Here is a 19,109-nt window from a genome sequence, read left to right as displayed (position 1 = left end):
TTTTCAAAGATTTAAGATGAAGCAGGCAAAGGAAACATTCTAGTTAACCAATGGGAAGGGGGTGGGGGATGGCGCAACCGCCTATTCTAGAACATTTAAACCCAGTTCACTGATCACGAGCCATCTCCAAGATGTAATAAACAAAAATAAAATTCCTGAGATTTCAGGAAACCAAAAGAGATTCTAGATAAAATCTGCAATCTTTGTTGTTGTTTGCTTTTTCGAGACAGGGTTTCTCTGTATAGTCCTGACTGGAACTCACTCTGTAGACCAGGCTGGCCTCAAACTCAGAAATCCGCCTGCCTCTGCCTCCCAGGTGCTGGGATTAAAGGCGTGGTGACTACCACTGCCCGGTTTGTAGTCTTTTTTTTTCCTTCCATATTGTGACTAGGGCTGGTCTAGAACTCAGAGATCCACCTGCCTCAGCCTCCCTGGAACTGGCTGGGATTGCGCAGGGTTAGTTTTAACAGAGAGCAGACAAAGGGGAATCCTACAGTAAAAAGGCCCTGCCACCGTCTAAAGGTGTAGCTCAGGTGAATCCTGTAATCACTGCTTCATTAGCATTAAAGTAGCCTGGGGGTAGATTCGGCTGTATAAAAGGAAACCAGACTCCATTCCCGGACTGACTGCTAATTGGGTTTTGGAAGTCTTAGGTCTTTTCAAAGACTAAGCAATCTTGTTCCGAGCTAGCTTTTGAGGCTTCTGCCCATCACATCGCCATGGAGGAACTATCGGAGAAAGTCGACCCAATGAAGGACCCTGAAACTCCTCAGGAGACAAATGAAGAGGACTCATTCGATGATACAGGTAGGCCGGCCGTCAGTCTTTCTGCCCGGGGTTTTGTGAAGCCCTCCCTTCTCATCTCGTTCAGCTAGCACGAGGCTGGTATCACTGAGCCCAGCAGTGACTCAGTGGAGGACCAGGAGTTTCAGGCCATCTGTTGTGAGTGCAAACCCAAGCCAGAGATGATGGTTAAGAATATACACCTTCCTCGGGGTGAAAATGCTGGTTCATATAGATAAAAAGAACCGGGAGGGAGTTGAGATTGGCATCTCGGTTGCGGGATTTTTAAATTTAAGACTCATAAGACCACGTTCTGGGCTGTACTGGGTTGTATGGTGCGGGGTGACATTTCCTCATCAGCAATTGGTCTCCGCGGTGTTTTTATTTTGTTTTGTTTTAAAATATTTATGATTTGGTGTTTGAGGCAACAGTGCCTGGACTAGAACTCCCTATGCAATCCAGAATGGCATCCCAAATCCTAGAATTAAAGATTAAAGGCTTCGGAGTGGGCTGCAGTGTATGTGTGTGTGTGTGTGGGGGGGCGTTGTTTGTGTTTTTAGCATAGAAATCTTGGTTGAGACGACCTCACTCGGTGGTAGTAGATGTACTGGAACGCAACCTTGTAGCCCTGGCTGGGCTCAGTCTCGATCCTCCTGCCTCTGCCTCCAAAGCTTTAGAATTAAAAGTGTGCAGTGTCATGCCGGCCCTTGTGTAGCACCGCAGTTTTGTTTGCTTCTCTGTGTAGCCCAGGTTGTCCTAGGACGCTGTACACCGGGCTGGCTTGGGACTCCGGAGGATCGGCCTTTCTCTTTCGAGTGCAGGGATTAAAGGCAGTGCCACCTCGGTGGGCTACAGCGGAATCTTTTAAGCTTCAGTTGAACCTGGGTTTTTCTTATTCTCATCTACTTTCTTTCCAGCTAAATATCCTTTTTAGGTAAATGGCAATTCAAGGGGAGCCCAAGATAGGCTGAGCCGTGTGCTACATGGGCCCACTCATCCCCACTCCCCAGCTGCAGTTGATTCTTTGTCAGAGGGGCTGCCTCGGGGCACTCCCGGTCTAGGGCGTGGCTCGAGAGGAGCCCTCCCCTCCTGTCTGATTAGAAAACAAAAAATGCCTTGAATCTGCCAATTACACCGGACCTCCGTATTTCCACGTGATAATTCTTTAGCCTTTGTTTGGGAGCTTTTTAAATCTTGAGGCTGTTCAGCCCCTACTGGCCTAAAACCCACTATCCAGGCTAGGCTAGATCCAAACTGACAGAGTTGAATCCCTGCATTTCGGAGGCAGAAACGCTAGCTGGCTGGCTGCCTGCCTGCCTCAGCCTTGGAGTCACTTTGCCTTTCTTCCAGGAGCGTTGTTTTCTGTATAAGATGAGACCATCTAGTGCGTGTGGACGATTCAAATGGGGAGAGCGAGGCTGGTTTCCCAACATTTTTTTTTTTTTCGAGACTGTTTTCAAGACTTTCTTTGTGTAGCCCCAGGCTGACCTGGAGTTTAGAAACCCGCCTGCCTCTGCCTCCCAAGTGCAGGGATTAAAGGCGTGCGCCACCACTGTCTGGCAACATCCCTTGTTACATAGCTGTCCAGAAGCATTTGAGCAGGTCAGTTAGATTTAGGTGGAAAAATGAACAGCCAGTTTTGGGAAGGTTTTCCAGAGCTGAAGCTGAATCCAGAGGCACTACTGGGGAAGCCCTCCAGCTGAGCCACATTCCTGCAGCACAATTGGCTGCAGAGTCTATGGGAGAAAGGGGGGCGGGGGTGTGGAGAAGGAGAATATGCAGGTCTCAGAATCTCTGAACTAGAGTTACAGGCTGCATCGTTTTACACAGAACAACCCACAGTAAAGTAGCTCAGTGGATCTCTACACAAGCACTAGGGTTTATGACTAAGTCCCGTGCATATGATTTGCTTCTTGTTGACTCCTCTGTGGAAGAGGGAGTATCCACTTGCTTGTTTTTCTCTGGGGTGTATTGCCTTTATGCCTCACTAGTGTCTTCTGTTTCAGAGGTCCTACAACCAGAAACACTAGTAAAGGTCATGAAAAAGCTAACCCTAAACCCCGGTGTCAGGCGGTCCGCACGGCGGCGCAGTCTACGGAGCCGCATTGCAGCCGTACCTGTGGAGAACAAGAGTGAAAAAATCCGGAGGGAAGTTCAAAGCGCCTTTCCCAAGAGAAGGGTCCGCACTTTGTTGTCGGTGCTGAAAGACCCTATAGCAAAGATGAGAAGACTTGTTCGGGTGAGTTTCGTGTGTGGACAGGGCTGTTAGACCTAAGAGCAACTCCAGCCTCAGAATATAGACAAGGCTAGTGACTGCTTGTAAATCGCAGATGGAGAGAATCGAGTTCCAAGGCTATCCTCTACTAAGCAGTCAGCCTGGCCTGAGCTATATACATATACATATACATATACGCAGTAATGAGCATCAGCACTAGGTGTTTGAAAGTTAAGACTCACTCCCTGTCTAATCTGGCCCTCCAATTCAATCCACAGTCCTGCCTCTTCTCCAGAGCTGGGACTACAGGGCTAACTTAGACTAGATCTCAGAGCTGAAGTGGACCTACTCTTTATAAACCAGGCTGGCCTTAAACTGGGGTGATCTTCCTGCCCCTGCTTTCACAGAGCCTAGCAGTGACAACTTCTCACAAAGTAGGTGTTTATAGTAGGTCTTGATAGTTTTGAATAATTTTGTTTTTTTTCTTTTGAAGATTGAGCAGAGACAAAAAAGGCTTGAAGGAAATGAGGTAAATACTTTTTTTGTTGTTTTTTGTTTTGTTTGGAAACAGGGTTTCTCTGTATAACCCTGGCTGTCCTGGAACTCACTTTGTAAACCAGGCTGGCCTCTGCCTCCCAAGTGCTGAGATTAAAGGTGTGGGCCACCAGAGGTAAAATACTCTTTTAAAATTATATTTATGAGTATACTGTAGCTGTCTTCAGACACACCAGAAGAGGACATCAGATTCCATTACAGATGGTTGTAAGCCACCATGTGGTTGTTGGGATTTGAACTCAGGACCTTTGGAAGAGCAGTCAGTGCTCTTAACCTCTAAGCCATCACTCCAGTCCCAATAAATACTCTTAATGCATGGGATGGTTAGGTGTCTGTTTCATTGTTTGATTTAGACAAGGAATGTGTATGTGGGAGTACGTGGGAGTACGTGGAAAAGATTCTCAGCCCCCAGGAAGTCTGGTTATTGAAGCAGTACTTAAAATTAAAACAATAGATAAATGTGATTTGTTTCATTGGGTTTACAATATCCTGATTAACCTATTATTTATTTCAGTTTGACCGGGACAGTGAGCCATTCAGATGTCTCTGCACTTTCTGCCATTATCAAAGATGGGATCCCTCTGAGAATGCTAAAATCGGGAAGAATTAGGACAGTTTACATTGTATGCTGCCCTTGCTGTCCATGATGCCACACAACAGATGTTAAAGCTATTTTTTGTTTAAGATTAAACTTTTTCTGGTGCTGAGAAATCTAACTTGTTAACCTTTAAGTTGTATATAGGATGTACGACAATCCGGATTTATGTGAAGTTTAGAAGCCTCAAGCTGTGAGGCCCAGGGCTGAGGGATAATGTAAATAGAATTTGGAGTATGTACTTTCTAATTTCCAGAAATTTGTAATAAAAGCATTTTTGTTAGCTTGACTCTTTGTAATTTACACAGTAGGGGCTACTGTACAGTTCTAGAAATACAAAATTGTACATTAAGTAGGAAAAGACTAAATCTCAGCCGGGCGTGTGCTGGCACTCGCCTTTAATCCCAGCACTTGGGAGGCAGAGGCAGGCCTGGTCTACAGAGAGTTCCAGGACAGCCAGGGCTATACAGAGAAACCTTATCTCAAAAAAGACTAAATCTCTTACTGTGCCTAAATTAGAACTTTGACAATAGGTGTAATGTGTTGGCTAGGGGTAGAGACCGACATATCTTTAGTTCCAGCATTTGGAAGGCAGAGACAGGTGGATCTCTGACCAGTCTGGTTTTATAGCCCAGGACAGTCAGTCTATGAGTCCCTGTCTTATTTTTTAAAACTAGTTCTAGGTGATCTGGAGGTCTATTGAGTCAAGCACTAATTGGCAGGTTATTTGCCTCAACCCCCTTCATTAGTGTGAAGGTGCTGATTGATCATCAATGCCCGGCAGAGCTGTAGTCCATTATCACATTTTCCAGGAGGTTTTTTTTGTCTTGAGACAGTAACCTCAGCTCTAGCTGGCCTGGAATTCACAAGAGAGCCATCTGCCTCTGCCTCCCAAGTGCTGGTATCAAAGGTTTGTACCACTACCTCTCCAATCCAGAACTCATGAGATGTTTTAAATATATTTTTTTAAAGTTTTAAGACTAGGCCAATGAGCTTTTGTGTACATTCCACTTACACCAGTTAATGACAATTTTTTAAAAAATTTTTTTTTTATTACATATAAATACACTGTAGCTGTCTGCAGACACACCAGAAGAGGACATGGCATCCCATTACAGATGTTTGTGAGCCACCATGTGGTTGCTGGGATTTTGAACTCAGGGCCTCTGGGAGAGCAGTCAGTGCTCTTAGCTGAGCCATCTCTCCAGCCCAGTGTTATTCATTTTATAAAATGTTCTGGGTGGTTCATTATAAAGGAAGCTGAGAAATTATCTGAATGTTTTGATCCCTAGCTACTTTAGCTTGTCCTCCAATCTCCATATGTGTGAAATACTACAGAGTTGGAGAATCAGTGTAGGCAGCATGACCTCTGCCCTGAAAGGAAGTGAAAGCCCTCAAGTTTCAGGGTTCTCTTGCAGTTGTATATTGCCTCCATATATATAAAACCTAGCCTATGTGTTCAATAAGGTGAGAAAAATTAGAGTTGCCCTTGGAGTTAAGTGTGTGTGTCTTGCCTGCACACTGGTGTGTCTGTGGCATTCAGGGGACAGCTCTGAGGAGTTGGTTTCTCCTGGATTTCACTGTCAGGGAACTCTTCCCACAGTTAAATGTGGGCAATGACCACTGGCATTTCTTTTGCTGGCATCTGTTTTCTGGCCATGTCTTCAGGAAGGATTTGGGTCAGAGTGGCCTGTGTGTTCTCATTACCAAAACCTCCCTTTAGCTTAAAAGTAATTCCTCCTCCCCTAAGCAACCTTGAATGTCTCTCCAGTGCTAAGATGTAATTTTTACATAGTGGATATGGAATAGTTTTATTGCACTAGGCAAACACTCTACTGCCCGAGCAGAATCCCAGACTGCTTCAGCTCATTATTTATACAGATTCACCTGTAGCCAAAGCTGGCCTATTCTCTCTAGCTGAGGATCTCCAAATGCTGGGACTATTGGTTGGCATGCTACCCCCACCTGGTTTTTCAACTTAAGGTGCAAACAAATTGCTTCCACTTGGTCATTTTTCATTCCTTTGCTATTCATTAAAGAAACCAGCTTTCTATTTAGAGTAATTAGTCTAACTATATCTGCTATGTAACATCCATTCTAGACCTTCTGGTTAATGAGAAGACAGGAAAGAGTTACCAGATACCTGAAAAATCAGGTCCTCTTGGAGTGTTTCCCCCGAACATCCACCTCTAGACAGGGTTTCTCTGTGTAACCCTGATCGACCTGGAACTCATTCTGTAGACCAGGCTGACCTTGAATCCAAGGATTCACCTGCTTCTGCCTCTCTAGCGCTGGGCTTAAAGGCGTAGCTCGCCAAAGTCCGGCCCCTCTCAGAGTTCTTAGTTTAAATCAAAGAATTTAGGGATGGTTTCAAACATGTCTAAGGATAATTTATTAGCGTTAAAAACAAAACTAGGTATGCTGCTTGAGACAGGGTGGCACAGGTTAGCCTCCTGGCGTCAGACACCGGCACAACCAGGAGGAAAGCACTAAAAGAAGTCACTGGCCGAAATATTGAGTTGAAGGAGTTAAAAGCATACTTAGGCTCTGCCAGGGTCTGAATGAAAAGGAGGAAGAACAATTGTCCTGAGACAGGCTTCAGAAAAGTAAGCTGCCCCAGACAAACCTCAAGGGTTGGTAGGGATTGCTCTGTGTGAGCTGGGGCAGGAATTCTGGAAATGAAAAGCAGATAACATTTTGGGAGGGGGGTATATCTCCCCCCTTACCCCCCCCCCCAAGGGTTTCTCTGTAACAGGCCTGGCTGTTCTGGATCTCACTGTGTAGACCAGGTTGGCCTCAGAATCACAGAGATCCGCCTGCCTCTGCCTCTCTGCCTCTGCCTGCCTAAGCCTGTCTAAGCCTGTCTCTGCCTGCCTCTGCCTCCAGTGCTGGGATTAAAGGCGTGGGTCACCACTGCGTGGTTGAAAAGGGTATTATTTTGAGAACCGGACTTCTGAAAGAAAATCCGAGGCGGAGAGGATCTGGGGGTAGTGGGGGAGGAGTATTGGGAGGAGAGGAAGGAGGTGAAACCACAGTCCGGATCTAACATAAGCGAGAAGAATTAAACAAAAGCAAACCCCACCTTCCTAGGGGTGGTCCTTTAGCCAGTTCCCTGAGTCGGCCTCTGGGCGGACAAGCGGAGACAAGAAACTGTCTCCACCTAGAGGCAGAGTCTGTTCTTTACAGCCTGTTGCTGGTCCCCTGTATTTTTCTGTAACCAGGGACAAGAATTTTGACAATGTGTGCTTCCCATGCCGCTTAAGTGGCAGCGCATACAGTGTGTGCCTGGCTCCAGACACTCATCGGGGTCCTGGTCAGCCATTTTCAAATGGTCTTGACTAGATATGACACCTTGGCAACTAAGACGAAGCTGGACTGTCTGCCCTTTTCTTGTCTATTTCACCCTGAATATGCATCGTTGACAGCTCTAGCCTTTTTTTTTTTTTTTCTTTAAGGTTTTGAAGTTTTCTTTGAGATTTATTTATTTTAGTTTATTGGTTTGGATGTTTTGCTTACATGTATGTCCGTATATCTGGTGCATGCTTGGTGCCCATGGAAGCCAGAAGAGAATGTCAGATCCCCTGAAACTGGAGTTACAGATCGTGTGAACCCCCACATGGGTTCGGAGAATCAAAGCTGAGTCCTCTGGAAGAGCAGTCAGTGCTCTTAACCTTTATGGAGTTTGAGAACCCTGGGATAAAGACCACAGACTCTATTCAATTTTAATTAAAGGATTTACTGTTTGTTGTCAGTAGGGTGACAGCCTTAATGCCAAGTCTCAGGTGTGTCGTGCCGGAGGGCTATGGACATGGAAGGGTTTTTAAAGGTGTAAACCAACAGACGACCTTCAATATCTGTGCAAGCAAGCAAAAAGCTGGTCTGTTCTGCCAAGTAGTCAGGGTGACCCCAAATATCCCCTGGCTGTCTGCATAAGCAAATTACAGAAGTCAAAGACAACCAGTGGTTAGTCAGCCTTATAACAAGGCAGATGGTCATGGCTGCTCATTTTGGGGTGGGGGACGTCACTACATCAGGCTTGTTTTCTGGGAAGTCATGTTCCAGACATTGGAGTCTAGGGCAAACAGTCATTAATTGCTAAGTTGGACACCTAGCTCAAAATGGAGTTTCTCTGACTGTCATATCCTCTACTGACTGGCTGCTGATCCAATGAATCAGAGCGTTGATTTGTGTTGAGGTACAGGCTATCAGGAGCCTGCAGAGCTATAATTTTAAAAGGACTGATTTTAAGTTACTAGTCAATTGAAGATACAGGGGCCAATCGTGACCCTGAGAAGGGAAAGGATAGGGCCAGATCTGCCAGTTAAAAGCGTGGTGAGCCATGGGGACCAGGAGAAGAGACACTCATATGAATTAGAAGCCTTGGTGCCTTTCTGAACAATTGTCTACAGTTCCCTATATAACTCCTGAATCATTAGCATAAAAACATTTTTCACCTAATACAACACCGAGATCTCCTTCTAAAAGTAACAAATGAAGTCCTGGACAATTATGAAAAACCATTTCTGCTAAAAAAGCTTGCTTCCTTCTTACTTTCTCTCTTTCTTTCCCTCTCTTTCTCTCTCTCTCTTTCTTTCTTCTTCTTCTTCTTCTTTTTTTTTTTTTTTTTTTTTTTGGTTTTTGGTTTTTCGAAACAGGGTTTCTCTGTGTAGCCCTGGCTGTCCTGGAACTCACTCTGTAGACTAGGCTGGCCTCGAACTCAGAAATCTGCCTGCCTCTGCCTCCCAAGTGCTGGGATTAAAGTCCTCTCTCATCCTCTCTCTCTCTCTCTCTCTCTCTCTCTCTCTCTCTCTCTCTCTCTCTCTCTCTCTCTCTCTTTCTCTCTTTCTGGTTTAGAAAGACAGGGTCGGGCTGGTGAGATGGCTCAGCAGGTAAGAGCACCCGACTGCTCTTCCAAAGGTTCTAAGTTCAAATCCCAGCAACCACATGGTGGCTCACAACCATCAGTAATGAGATATGACTCCCTTTTCTGGGGTATCTGAAGACAGCTACAATGTACTTACATAGAATAAATAAATAAATCTTTAAAAAAAAAAAAAAGACAGGGCTAGTCTGGCCTGGAACTCACAGAGTTCCAACTGTGTCTGCCTCTGCCTCATCAGTGCTGGGGTTAAAGGTGTGCACTGCCATAACCTGGCTTGAGAATCTTGTTTTTCAAATTGTCCTATGGAGTTTTTCAGGTGTTGTATATCTTGGTCTACTTTGTTATTTAATGTTTAAATTTTGGTATTAAACAATTAAGGCAGAGGCTTCCAAGGCACCTGCACTGGGTCTCTGCTGTTACAAGAAATATCAAGATTCTTTCCTTCCTTCCTTCCTTCCTTCCTTCCTTCCTTCCTTCCTTCCTTCCTTCCTTCCTTCCTTCCTTCCTTCCTTCCTTCCTTCCTTCCTTCTTTGGCTCACTCAATGGTACAGCATCAGCAGGGACCCTAACAAGGCAGGAGCTTCGGTGGCCTGTAGCTGGTCTTTCTCTGCAGTCAGGAAACAGAGATGAGCCGGGGCGTGGTGGCGCAGGCCTTTAATCCCAGCACTGGTTTTCTCCTCTTGGCTGGAAAACAACCAGCACAGGGTCCCGCTTATCTCTCCCTTCCTCCTCAAAGGCAGAGTTACAGGTTTGTTCTTGGGATGCCTGGCTTGGTCAAGGGGTGCTGTGACCTAAACTCCAGTTCTCACGGCTGTGTAGTAAGTGCTCTTAAGAGTTTAGCCATCTCTCCAGCGCTGGGCGGTGGTGGCCCACGCCTTTAATCCCAGCACTTGGGAGGCAGAGGCAGGCGGATTCTGAGTTTGAGGCCAACCTGGTCTACAGGGTGAGTTCCCGGACAGCCAGATCTACACAGAGAAACCCTGTCTCGAAAACAAACAAACAAACAAAAACAGCCTTTCTATTTTATATGCTAATTTGTGTATATTTATTTTATGTCTGGTCTTACTATGCAGTCCAGGCTGGCCTCAGACTGAGAGACTTCATGTTTCTCAGCCTGTGTACCACCATGCCTGGCCTAATTTTTTTACTTGGTTTTTGTTTTGTTTTGTTTTGTTTTGTTTTGTTTTTCGAGACAGGGTTTCTCTGTGTAGCTCTGGCTGTCTTGGAACTCACTCTGTAGACCAGACTGGCCTCAAACTCAGAAATCCACTTGCCTCTGCCTCCCAAGTACCGGGATTAAAGGTGTACACCACCACGCCTGGCTAATTTTTTTACTTCTTATTCATTTATTTATTTTTTTTCTTTTCACTGCAGTGTTAGTCCAAACTTAAGCTCTGTAGGTCTCCCAAGGTTGGTAAGTGTCCGGCTTAAATATCAACCATGAAACTATCAGGAATTGGTGGGACTTCTGGATGTAGCCCGATGAAAGTCAGGCCACTTAGGGTGTGGCCTCAATTCGGAGACTCTGACCCTTTCATTTCTTTTTGCTGCACAGTTTCCACGATGTGAGTCATTTCTCAACCCACGCTCCCACATGACTCGCTGCCTCACCACAGGCCCCAAAGCAACAAGGGTGAGGGACTCTAGCCTCAAAGTTTTGAAACCCTAGGTTCTCTAGAGCGTCTGGTTATGATACCACAAAGCTGCCTACCTTCACATTCTGTGAAGACACCTTTAAATTTTCCCCCAAGAAGTCTTCCAACGGTTTACGAGAAAGGTTGTAGACATTTTTTTTTTAATTCCCCACTGTTATAAACATGAAAAGTTGATTTTTTTTTCAGCCAGGGTACAATTGAAATCAAAACAGGAAAAATTAAAAAACGCAATAATGTACTAACATTTTTTTCAACATTTGGCTTCTGAGTAAAACACAAATCTGGTATAAAATGTAGCTTCTTAAGCCACAGTGTGCAGCTGTCTTCCTCTTCCATGTCAAGAGATGTAAAAGCCTAAAGGCCAAATGATACCAAATGTATCGGTTTCAGAAGCCGTCGTCTCAGGATGTTCACTATTTCTGGCTAAGATACATCTGAAACCCTGACAAGGCTTCGACATGCAATAACATGAAACATCTCTTTAAGAGTTGATTTTTAAATTTTTTTATTCTATATTATATTGATATTTATTTTATATGCATTGGTGTTTTACCTGCATGTAAGGATGTAAAGTCCCCTGGAACTAGAGTTACAGACAGCTGTGAGCAGCCACGTGGGTGCTGGGAATTGAACCTGGGTCCTCTGGAAGAGCAGCCAGTGCTCTCAACAGCTGAGCCAACTCTCCAGCCCCAGGAAGCACATTGTTTTGAAAAGCAAATTTTGGTAGAACAACCCTGAAAGGTATGCTGGAGGAACAACAGGATATCCATTTGAGGTATTAGACAACTGGTTTCAGCCCTTTTTAAGTCGATCCTAGAATCTCAAAGTCGTTATCCTTCCCTAGGCTGAGAGCCTGCTACAAGTCAGTAGCTGTTGTGAAGGAGCAGAAGGAGACTTGGGTGAAAGCCTTTACCTCACCACAGCTGCTATCTGCTGGCCCAAAGCATCCCGGGCTTGAAGCATCATGGAGTTCTGCGGAATGTTCATGCAGAGGGATACTGTGTTAGCTGATTTGAATTGCCCCGGACAGTGACACGTTATTTACCCTTTGTTGAGATCAAGCCTTTACTAAAATATTGATGTTGGCGGTAAATACAGCATCTGCTTTTAGGGCTGCCAACCCAGGAATTCTCTCAGTTGTAAAATCATGCAGGAGTCATCTTGCTCTCTCAAATCTGGATGGTGACAGTAATCCTTACTCCAGATCCAGCTTTGGTTATGTTTTTAACCATCTTTGTCTTGTGAATTTTCATCTGCTCCACCTGCTGGCAAGTCTGCATCCTCGTTGCCACCCAGCCTCCAACTCAGAGAGCCTCTTGATCCAGCCTCCAGAGAGTGCTAGGATCAAAGTCCAGTGCCACCACCTCCTGGCTGGCCTCCAGCTTCTTAAATAGTGATGGGTGGCTTTGAACACCTCATCCTTGTACTGTTACAGGACCAGCAGACCAGGAAGGAATACATCCAGAATTCCAAGACACAGAACTCTGTATTTTGCCACACCACCTCCAGTAGGATCTGTGTGACAAGTTCCATGGACTGAGGCGATTGACCTCAAAAGGGGGAGGCCTCCTAGAACCGGTTGTGGAACTCTTCGCCAGAGAAAAAATATTGAGCCATAGTTCTATGGCAATCTATCTGTTTTGTTTTCTCTTATTCCTTTTCTTATTTACATGTTCCTGGTAGCCTAGGCCAAGATCTTAAGTGAGAATAATGGGTAAGAAGCCATCCCTAGAGATGGGGCCACTAACATGACCTTATCCCCGGGGAAACCAATGCTTTACTTTCTTTCGTTTTCTTTTTTTTTTTTGGTTTTTGGTTTTTCGAGACAGGGTTTCTCTGTGTAGCCTTGGCTGTTCTGGAACTCACTTTGTAGACCAGGGTGGCCTCGAACTCAGAAATCTGCCTGCCTCTGCCTCCCAAGTGCTGGCATTAAAGCCCCCCGGCGACGCTTTACTTTCTAAATCATTTACAAAACTATTATGATAGATAAGAGCTTTCCCAACAATAAATTTTCATATGGCTACACGTGTGTCATCAGAGGTGGATTTTGGTATATGGTAAAGAAAGCCTTAATTAAAAAGAATTAAAATAGTTTAAATTTATACATTGAAGATTTATTTTAAAAAATCAGGCATTAGATATTAAATAATAATTGACCATGGGGCTGGAGAGTTAGTTCAGCAGTTAAGAGCACTGACTGTTAAAGATGTATTAACCTGCTCCTGGAAACACGCCACTAACCTTGGACGACAGCCCCCACTGAATGCATCCTTTTAGAACTGTTATAGTTTGATGGTTTATAACGATGTCACCTGTTCTGCTTGTGATTCACTGAATACAGAGTTTCAGAGTTGGAATGCTTGGATGGTTCTTGTGCTTTACTGTGCCAGATGATTTTTTTTTTTTTTTTTGGTATCTGTGACTGTTTCACTGGATATAGTTTCTTAGCAATGTAATGTTTGGTCTTTTTAATGTATAAAATTCCCAGCCTGAGAGTTGCAAAATACACTCAGATTCAAACTGTCTCTGTGTTTGTTTTTGTTTGTCACCGCCAAATCCTTACCCACCTAGCTACAAGAACCCTTATTCCAGGGACCCCCATGCACAACTGGGGTGGTCTGTGGCAGTATTTTCTCTTTTATCATACAATAGGGTTTTAGCTAATGCTTAAGAAATCAGGCTCCCAGTCAGCTATTGGATGAATCACAGGGCCCCCAATGGAGGAGCTAGAGAAAGTACCCAAGGAGCTAAAGGGGTCTGCAACCCTATAGGTGGAACAACAATATGAACTAACCAGTACCCCAGAGCTCGTGTCTCTAGCTGCATATGTATCAGAAGATGGCCTAGTGGGCCATCATTGGAAAGAGAGGCCCATTGGTCTTGCAAACTTTATATGCTTCAGTACAGGGGAACGCCAGGGCCAAGAAGTGGGACTGGGTGGGTAGGGGGGTAGGGAGGAGGGTATGGGGGACTTTTGGGATAGCATTGGAAATGTAAATGAGGAAAATACCTAATTAAAAAGAAGAAATCAGGCCCCAACTAGAGATGTGCCATAGCTTATATAAGGTAGGCAGTATTGTCATAGTCTTTTCTATATGATTACCCTGTGGGTAGTCTTTTCATTCCTACCCTTAAAAAACAAAACCTTCTCTGGGACTAAGCTTTTTTTTCTTTTTTCTTTTTTTTCTTTTCCCCTGGTTTTTCAAGACATGCTCTCTGGGTGGCTCTGGTGTTGGTCACTCAGGGAGAAGAGCAGACATACACTTTTTTTTACGTTTCCCAGAAAAAAAAGGAACAAGCAGGCTTACAAAGCAAAAATCATCATTTCAGCAGTGTGTGTCAGGGAAAGTGAATCCCTTCCTCCCAGGTCCTGGGTAATTGTGGACTGTTGAATTTTAAGAAGGGAGAGAAAAGGAGACACAGGAACCATGTGACAATTGATTACTCTTTTCTGGCAAGTGGCCTTTAGTAACCCCAGCCTCAGAGTGTGTGTGTGGGAAGTCTGAAGTTAGATTCAAGACCTCCAGATAAGGGAGATCTCTACTCCTTTTTAAACCTGGAAGCAAGGACTGAAGCAGAGATGGCCAGGGATGTCACCTACTGCTTGTAGTGGGCTGAGCCCTGTAATTTGTCAATTACAAATCAAGAGAATGCCTCCCAGACCAGTCTGATGGAGGCACTTCCTCCACTGAGAAATGAGGTTCCCTCTTTTCAGACATGTCAGACATATTGACAACCAAGGTTAGCCATCATACTGAGGAAGACACTGGTAATGGAAAGACCTTCTATGCTGATGGATTGGAAGAATAAATATTATGAACTTGGCCATCCTACCCAAAAGTAATCTACAAATTCAATGTAATTCCAGTAGAAATTCCAAGGCCACTGGGCATAACAACATAAGCCTTTAATCCCAGCACTCAGGAGGCAGAGGCAGACAGAGCTCTGTTAGTTCAAGACCAACCTGATCATATAGCATGTTCTAGGACAGCTAGAACTATATAGTGAGACCCTGTTTCAAACCCCTTCTGTGTTGGGTAGTTTTATGTCAACTTGACACAAGCTAAAGTCATCAGTGAAGTGGGAACCTTAATCAAAAAAATACCTTCATGATACTGGACTGTAGGCTAGCTGGCAGAAAATTTTCTTAATTGGTGATTGATAGGGGAAGGAGCCAGTCCATTGTGGGTGGTGCCATCCCTGGGGTGGTGGTTCTGGTTCTATAAGAAACCAGGTTGAGCCAGGCATGGTGGCACACACTTTTAATCCCAGCACTCGGGAGGCAGAGGCAGGCAGATTTCTGAGTTCGAGGCCAGCCTGGTCTACAAAGTGAGTTCCAGGACAGCCAGGGCTATACAGAGAAACCCTGTCTCGAAAAAAAAAAAAAAAAAAAAAAAAAAAAAAAAACCACACACACACACACACAGACAAACAAACAAACAAAAGAAAAGAAAAGAAAAAAGAAAAGAAAAGAAACCAGGTTGAGGGCTGGAGGGATGGCTCAGTGGTTAAGAGCACTGACTGCTTTTACAGAGGTCCTGAGTTCAATTCCCAGCAACCACATGGTGGCTCACAACCATCTATAGGGGAATCTGATGCCCTCTTCAGGCAGGCAGATGTATGTGCAGCAGAGCACTCATACATTAAATAAATAAAATTAAAAAAGAAAGAAAGAGAGAGAGAGAAAGAGAGAGAAAAGGAAGGAAGGAAGGAAGGAAGGAAGGAAGGAAGGAAGGAAGGAAGGGAGGGAGGGAGGGAGGGAGGGAGGGAGGGAGGGAGAAAGAAAGGAAGGAAGGAAGGAAGGAAGGAAGGAAGGAAGGAAGGAAGGAAGGAAGGAAGGAAGGAAGAAAGAAAGAAGTCAGGCTGAGCAAGCCATATGGAGCAAGAGTAAGCAGCCCCACCCCCACCCTTATGGTCTATCTTTCATTCCTGCTTCCAAGTTCCCGCCCTATTGAGTTCCTGCTCTGATTTCCTTTAATGAACAGTAATTTGGAAGTGTACCCCAAACTGCTTTAGTCATGGTATCTTATCACAGCAATGGTAACCCTGACTAGGACCCCCACCCCCCCAAAAAAATCCAGGACCATTGTTCACAGGTAGATAAAACAATTTTACAGTTTGTGTGAAGGCAGAAAACAACAACAACATGTGCTCTCTAGGAATGCTTTTGTTTGTGACAGGAACTCTCTGTCCTTGGCTGTCCTAGAACGCACTGTGTAGACCAGTGATCTGCCTGCCTCTGCCTCTGCCTTTGCCTCCTAACTGCTGGGATTAAAGGTGTGCACCACCATTCCCAGGTCTTGAACCCTCCTCTAGAACAGCAATCATCTCTAGTCTGGCAGTAATTTTCTACAAAGGACTCCAGTAGCCCAGGCGAGAAGATGCACAGTTAACAAGTGGGATCTCAGAAAACTCAAAAGCTTCCCAGCAAAGGAGCCTGAGTGAAGGGCAGCTCTCAGGACAGGAGAGAACCTTTGCAGTCCAATTAGGAAAGGGCCCCACCCCCCTGAACTAAGCACCAAGTTCTCAAAGGAAGAGATGCCTGTGGCTAGGAGACACTTTTTTTTTTTTTTTTTTTTTGTGGTTTTTCGAGACAGGGTTTCTCTGTGTAGCTCTGGCTGTCCTGGAACTCACTTTGTAGACCAGGCTGGCCTCGAACTCAGAAATCCGCCTGCCTCTGCCTCCCGAGTGCTGGGATTAAAGGCGTGCGCCACCACGCCCGGCTGACACTTTTTTTTTTAAAGATTTATTTATTTATTTATTTATTTATTTATTTATTTATTTATTTATTTATTATATGTAAGTACACTGTATCTGTCTTCAGACACTCCAGAAAAGGCAGTCAGATCTCGTTACGGATGGTTGTGAGGCACCATGTGGTGCTGGGATTTGAACTCCAGACCTTTGGAAGAGCAGCCAGGTGCTCTTACCCACTGAGCCATCTCACCAGCCCAGGAGACACTTTTTGATTTGGTTTGGTTTGGTCTGAGACAGGGTCTCATATAGCTCTGACTGGCCTTGAACTCAGAGACCTGCCTCTGCCTCCTCAGGAGACACTTAAAATGTGTTCACCATCTTTATCTGTTGGGGAAAATGAAGATAAAAACCACTTTAAGCTCCCCCTGGCAATGGGTAAAGAGACACCTTGTTGGTAGTGGAGTTCTTATATCGGTCAGGGGCAGAGCAGAAGGCAGTCCTTTGTTCATCCTAACTTGATGCCTGGATTGGCCAAAGCTGTCTTGTGCCTAGGACTCATCAAAATCAGATCAAATCCAGGCAGCCCACTGAAGAGAGATGTAAACGGAGACCTACAGACTGCTATGCCACCCACAGACCTGCCCTCTAGTGCACGGCACAAGTGGGCCATGTTTCTCTTTATAGCCCTGGCTGTCATGGAACTCACTTTGTAGGCCAGGCTGGCCTCAAACTCCGAGATCTGCCTGCCTATGCCTCCCAAGTGCTGGGATTAAAGGCGTGTGCCACCACTGCCCAGCCCCAAAATAATATATTTTTAAATTATGAGCATGTATATATGTGAGTGAGTGTGTATGTACTTTGGAGGCCAAAAGTGTCAGATCGTCTGCTTGCTGGGAACTGAACTCAGGTCCTCTGGAAGAGCAGCAGCAAGTGCTAACGCTTGCTACATCTCTCTAGCCCAGCAAATGAATGTTTTATAAGGACTATCAATAACATGTGGGTATGGTGGCACATGCTTGTAGTCCTAACAGTTAGGAGGTGGGGGAAGGAGAATCTGAAGTTCTACTACAAAGCAAGTTAGAAGCTAGCTTGGGGTACCATCCTAAGGAGGAGGAGAGCTGGGGAGCTGGCTTAGCGACTAAGAGCATTGGTGGCTGCTCTTGCATAGGACGTTGATTTGGTTCCCAGCATCTACACGGTGGCTCACGACCATCTGTATCTCTAGTTCCAGAGGATCCAATGCCCTCTTCTGACCTCCAGAGATTCCAGCACATATATAGTGCACACTTATGCAACTGCACAAGCATACACATAAAAACATAAGCATTTCCCAAGATATCAACAAATGCTTAAGCTGAGAAGGTGAATGATTAAGAAAACAGGCAAATAATATGTTCTCAGAGCTTCAAAGACTCAGCTTGCATATATTTTATTTGTGTTATGTTTATTTGTGTGTATGTGTGTGTGTTTGATTGCACTCATGTCACACCTGTGTGGAGGTCTGAGCTCGGTGCTTCCCACTGTGTAAATCTTGGGAATTGAACTCAGGTCTTCAGTCTTAGCTGTAAGCACATCTACTGACTGAATCATCTATCTTGCTGGTCTTTTCTTCAAGAGTGTGATATATATAGTGAGTTTATAATATAACCTTTCTCCCTTCCCTTTAATTCCTTCAAACCCTCATGTACACCCATCCTTGAGCTCCTTCAAATTCATGACCTTTTTTTTTTAAACTAATCTATTAGAAACACACACACACACGTCAGCTCAGGAAGGAGTGAGGATTAAGAAAGACAAGACAACACTATAACAAGACTCCAGCCAGGCCTGAAGCTGAAGGTTAACTTTTTTCTTTTTCTTTTTTTTTAATTTTTAATATTTTTTATTATATATTTTCCTCAATTACATTTCCAATGCTATCCCAAAAGTCCCCCATAGCGCCCCCCACTTCCCTACCCACCCATTCCCATTCTTTTGGCCCTGGCATTCCCCTATATTGGGGCATATAAAGTTTGCAAGTCCAATGGGCCTCTCTTTCCAGTGATGGCCGACTAGGCCATCTTTCGATACATATGCAGCTAGAGACAAGAGCTCCGGGGTTCTGGTTAGTACATCATGTTGTTCCAACTATAGGGTTGCAGATCCCTTTAGCTCCTTGGGTACTTTCTCTAGCTTCTCCATTGGGAGCCCTGTGATACATCCAATAGCTGACTGTGAGCATCCACTCCTGTGTTTGCTAGGCCCCTGCATAGTCGGTTAACTTTTTTCCAGTCTGCTTTTATACCACGCTAGGTACATGCAAAGGATAGGGTCAGTTCTAGATCAAAGACAAAGTAGTCAAGGAACAAACAAGGCAATAAACAAAGTCCCATGGTCACTGTGTCTAGAGGTTTATCGGGATAACCAAGATACAAGGAATACAATACAGTACTTGGCTGTATTCATCTTGAGCCTGGTCCTAGCCTAATGTCAAATTCTTATCTGAGCCTACTCCTTTGTCCTAGCCCAATTCCTGGAAGTGGCCCCAAGAGCTCTCCACATATACATTCTTAATATAATCTGCTCAGTCCATATGTCCCCTGTATGTATGTTTTTAGAGATGATCATTTGGCACTGGATGTCCAGTTGGTGTGCTCTTTCCTGGAGAGAATTGTCTCTCTCGATCTCAGAACTCCTTAGTTGACTATAGTTCTTTGTGTAGTGTTGAGGTCTTATGGGATGTGTGTG

At 44.7% G+C, this 19,109-nt stretch overlaps 1 protein-coding gene and 1 non-coding gene across 2 annotated transcripts; both read left to right on the top strand.

Moving 5' to 3' along the window:
- The first annotated feature begins 633 nt into the window (after window positions 1–633).
- On the top strand, window positions 634–4,353 carry Dppa3 (developmental pluripotency associated 3). Its single transcript, XM_085839602.1, has 4 exons — window positions 634–807; window positions 2,790–3,022; window positions 3,492–3,527; window positions 4,068–4,353. The coding sequence occupies exons 1-4, from the start codon at window positions 720–722 to the stop codon at window positions 4,161–4,163; spliced, it is 453 nt and encodes a 150-aa protein (XP_085695728.1). The 5' UTR covers window positions 634–719; the 3' UTR covers window positions 4,164–4,353.
- A 12,449-nt stretch (window positions 4,354–16,802) lies between these two features.
- On the top strand, window positions 16,803–16,943 carry LOC147003830 (small nucleolar RNA SNORA48). The gene has a single exon (XR_015047709.1). It is a non-coding gene; the product is annotated as a small nucleolar RNA SNORA48 (small nucleolar RNA).
- Window positions 16,944–19,109: the final 2,166 nt, after the last annotated feature.

The sequence above is a fragment of the Mus caroli genome, unplaced genomic scaffold (assembly GCF_978045245.1).
Source record: "Mus caroli unplaced genomic scaffold, Mus_caroli_1 scaffold_7, whole genome shotgun sequence".
NCBI lineage: Eukaryota > Metazoa > Chordata > Mammalia > Rodentia > Muridae > Mus > Mus caroli.
The sequence above is the reverse complement of the archived record's forward strand: the minus strand, read 5'-3'. Positions and strand labels throughout refer to the sequence as shown.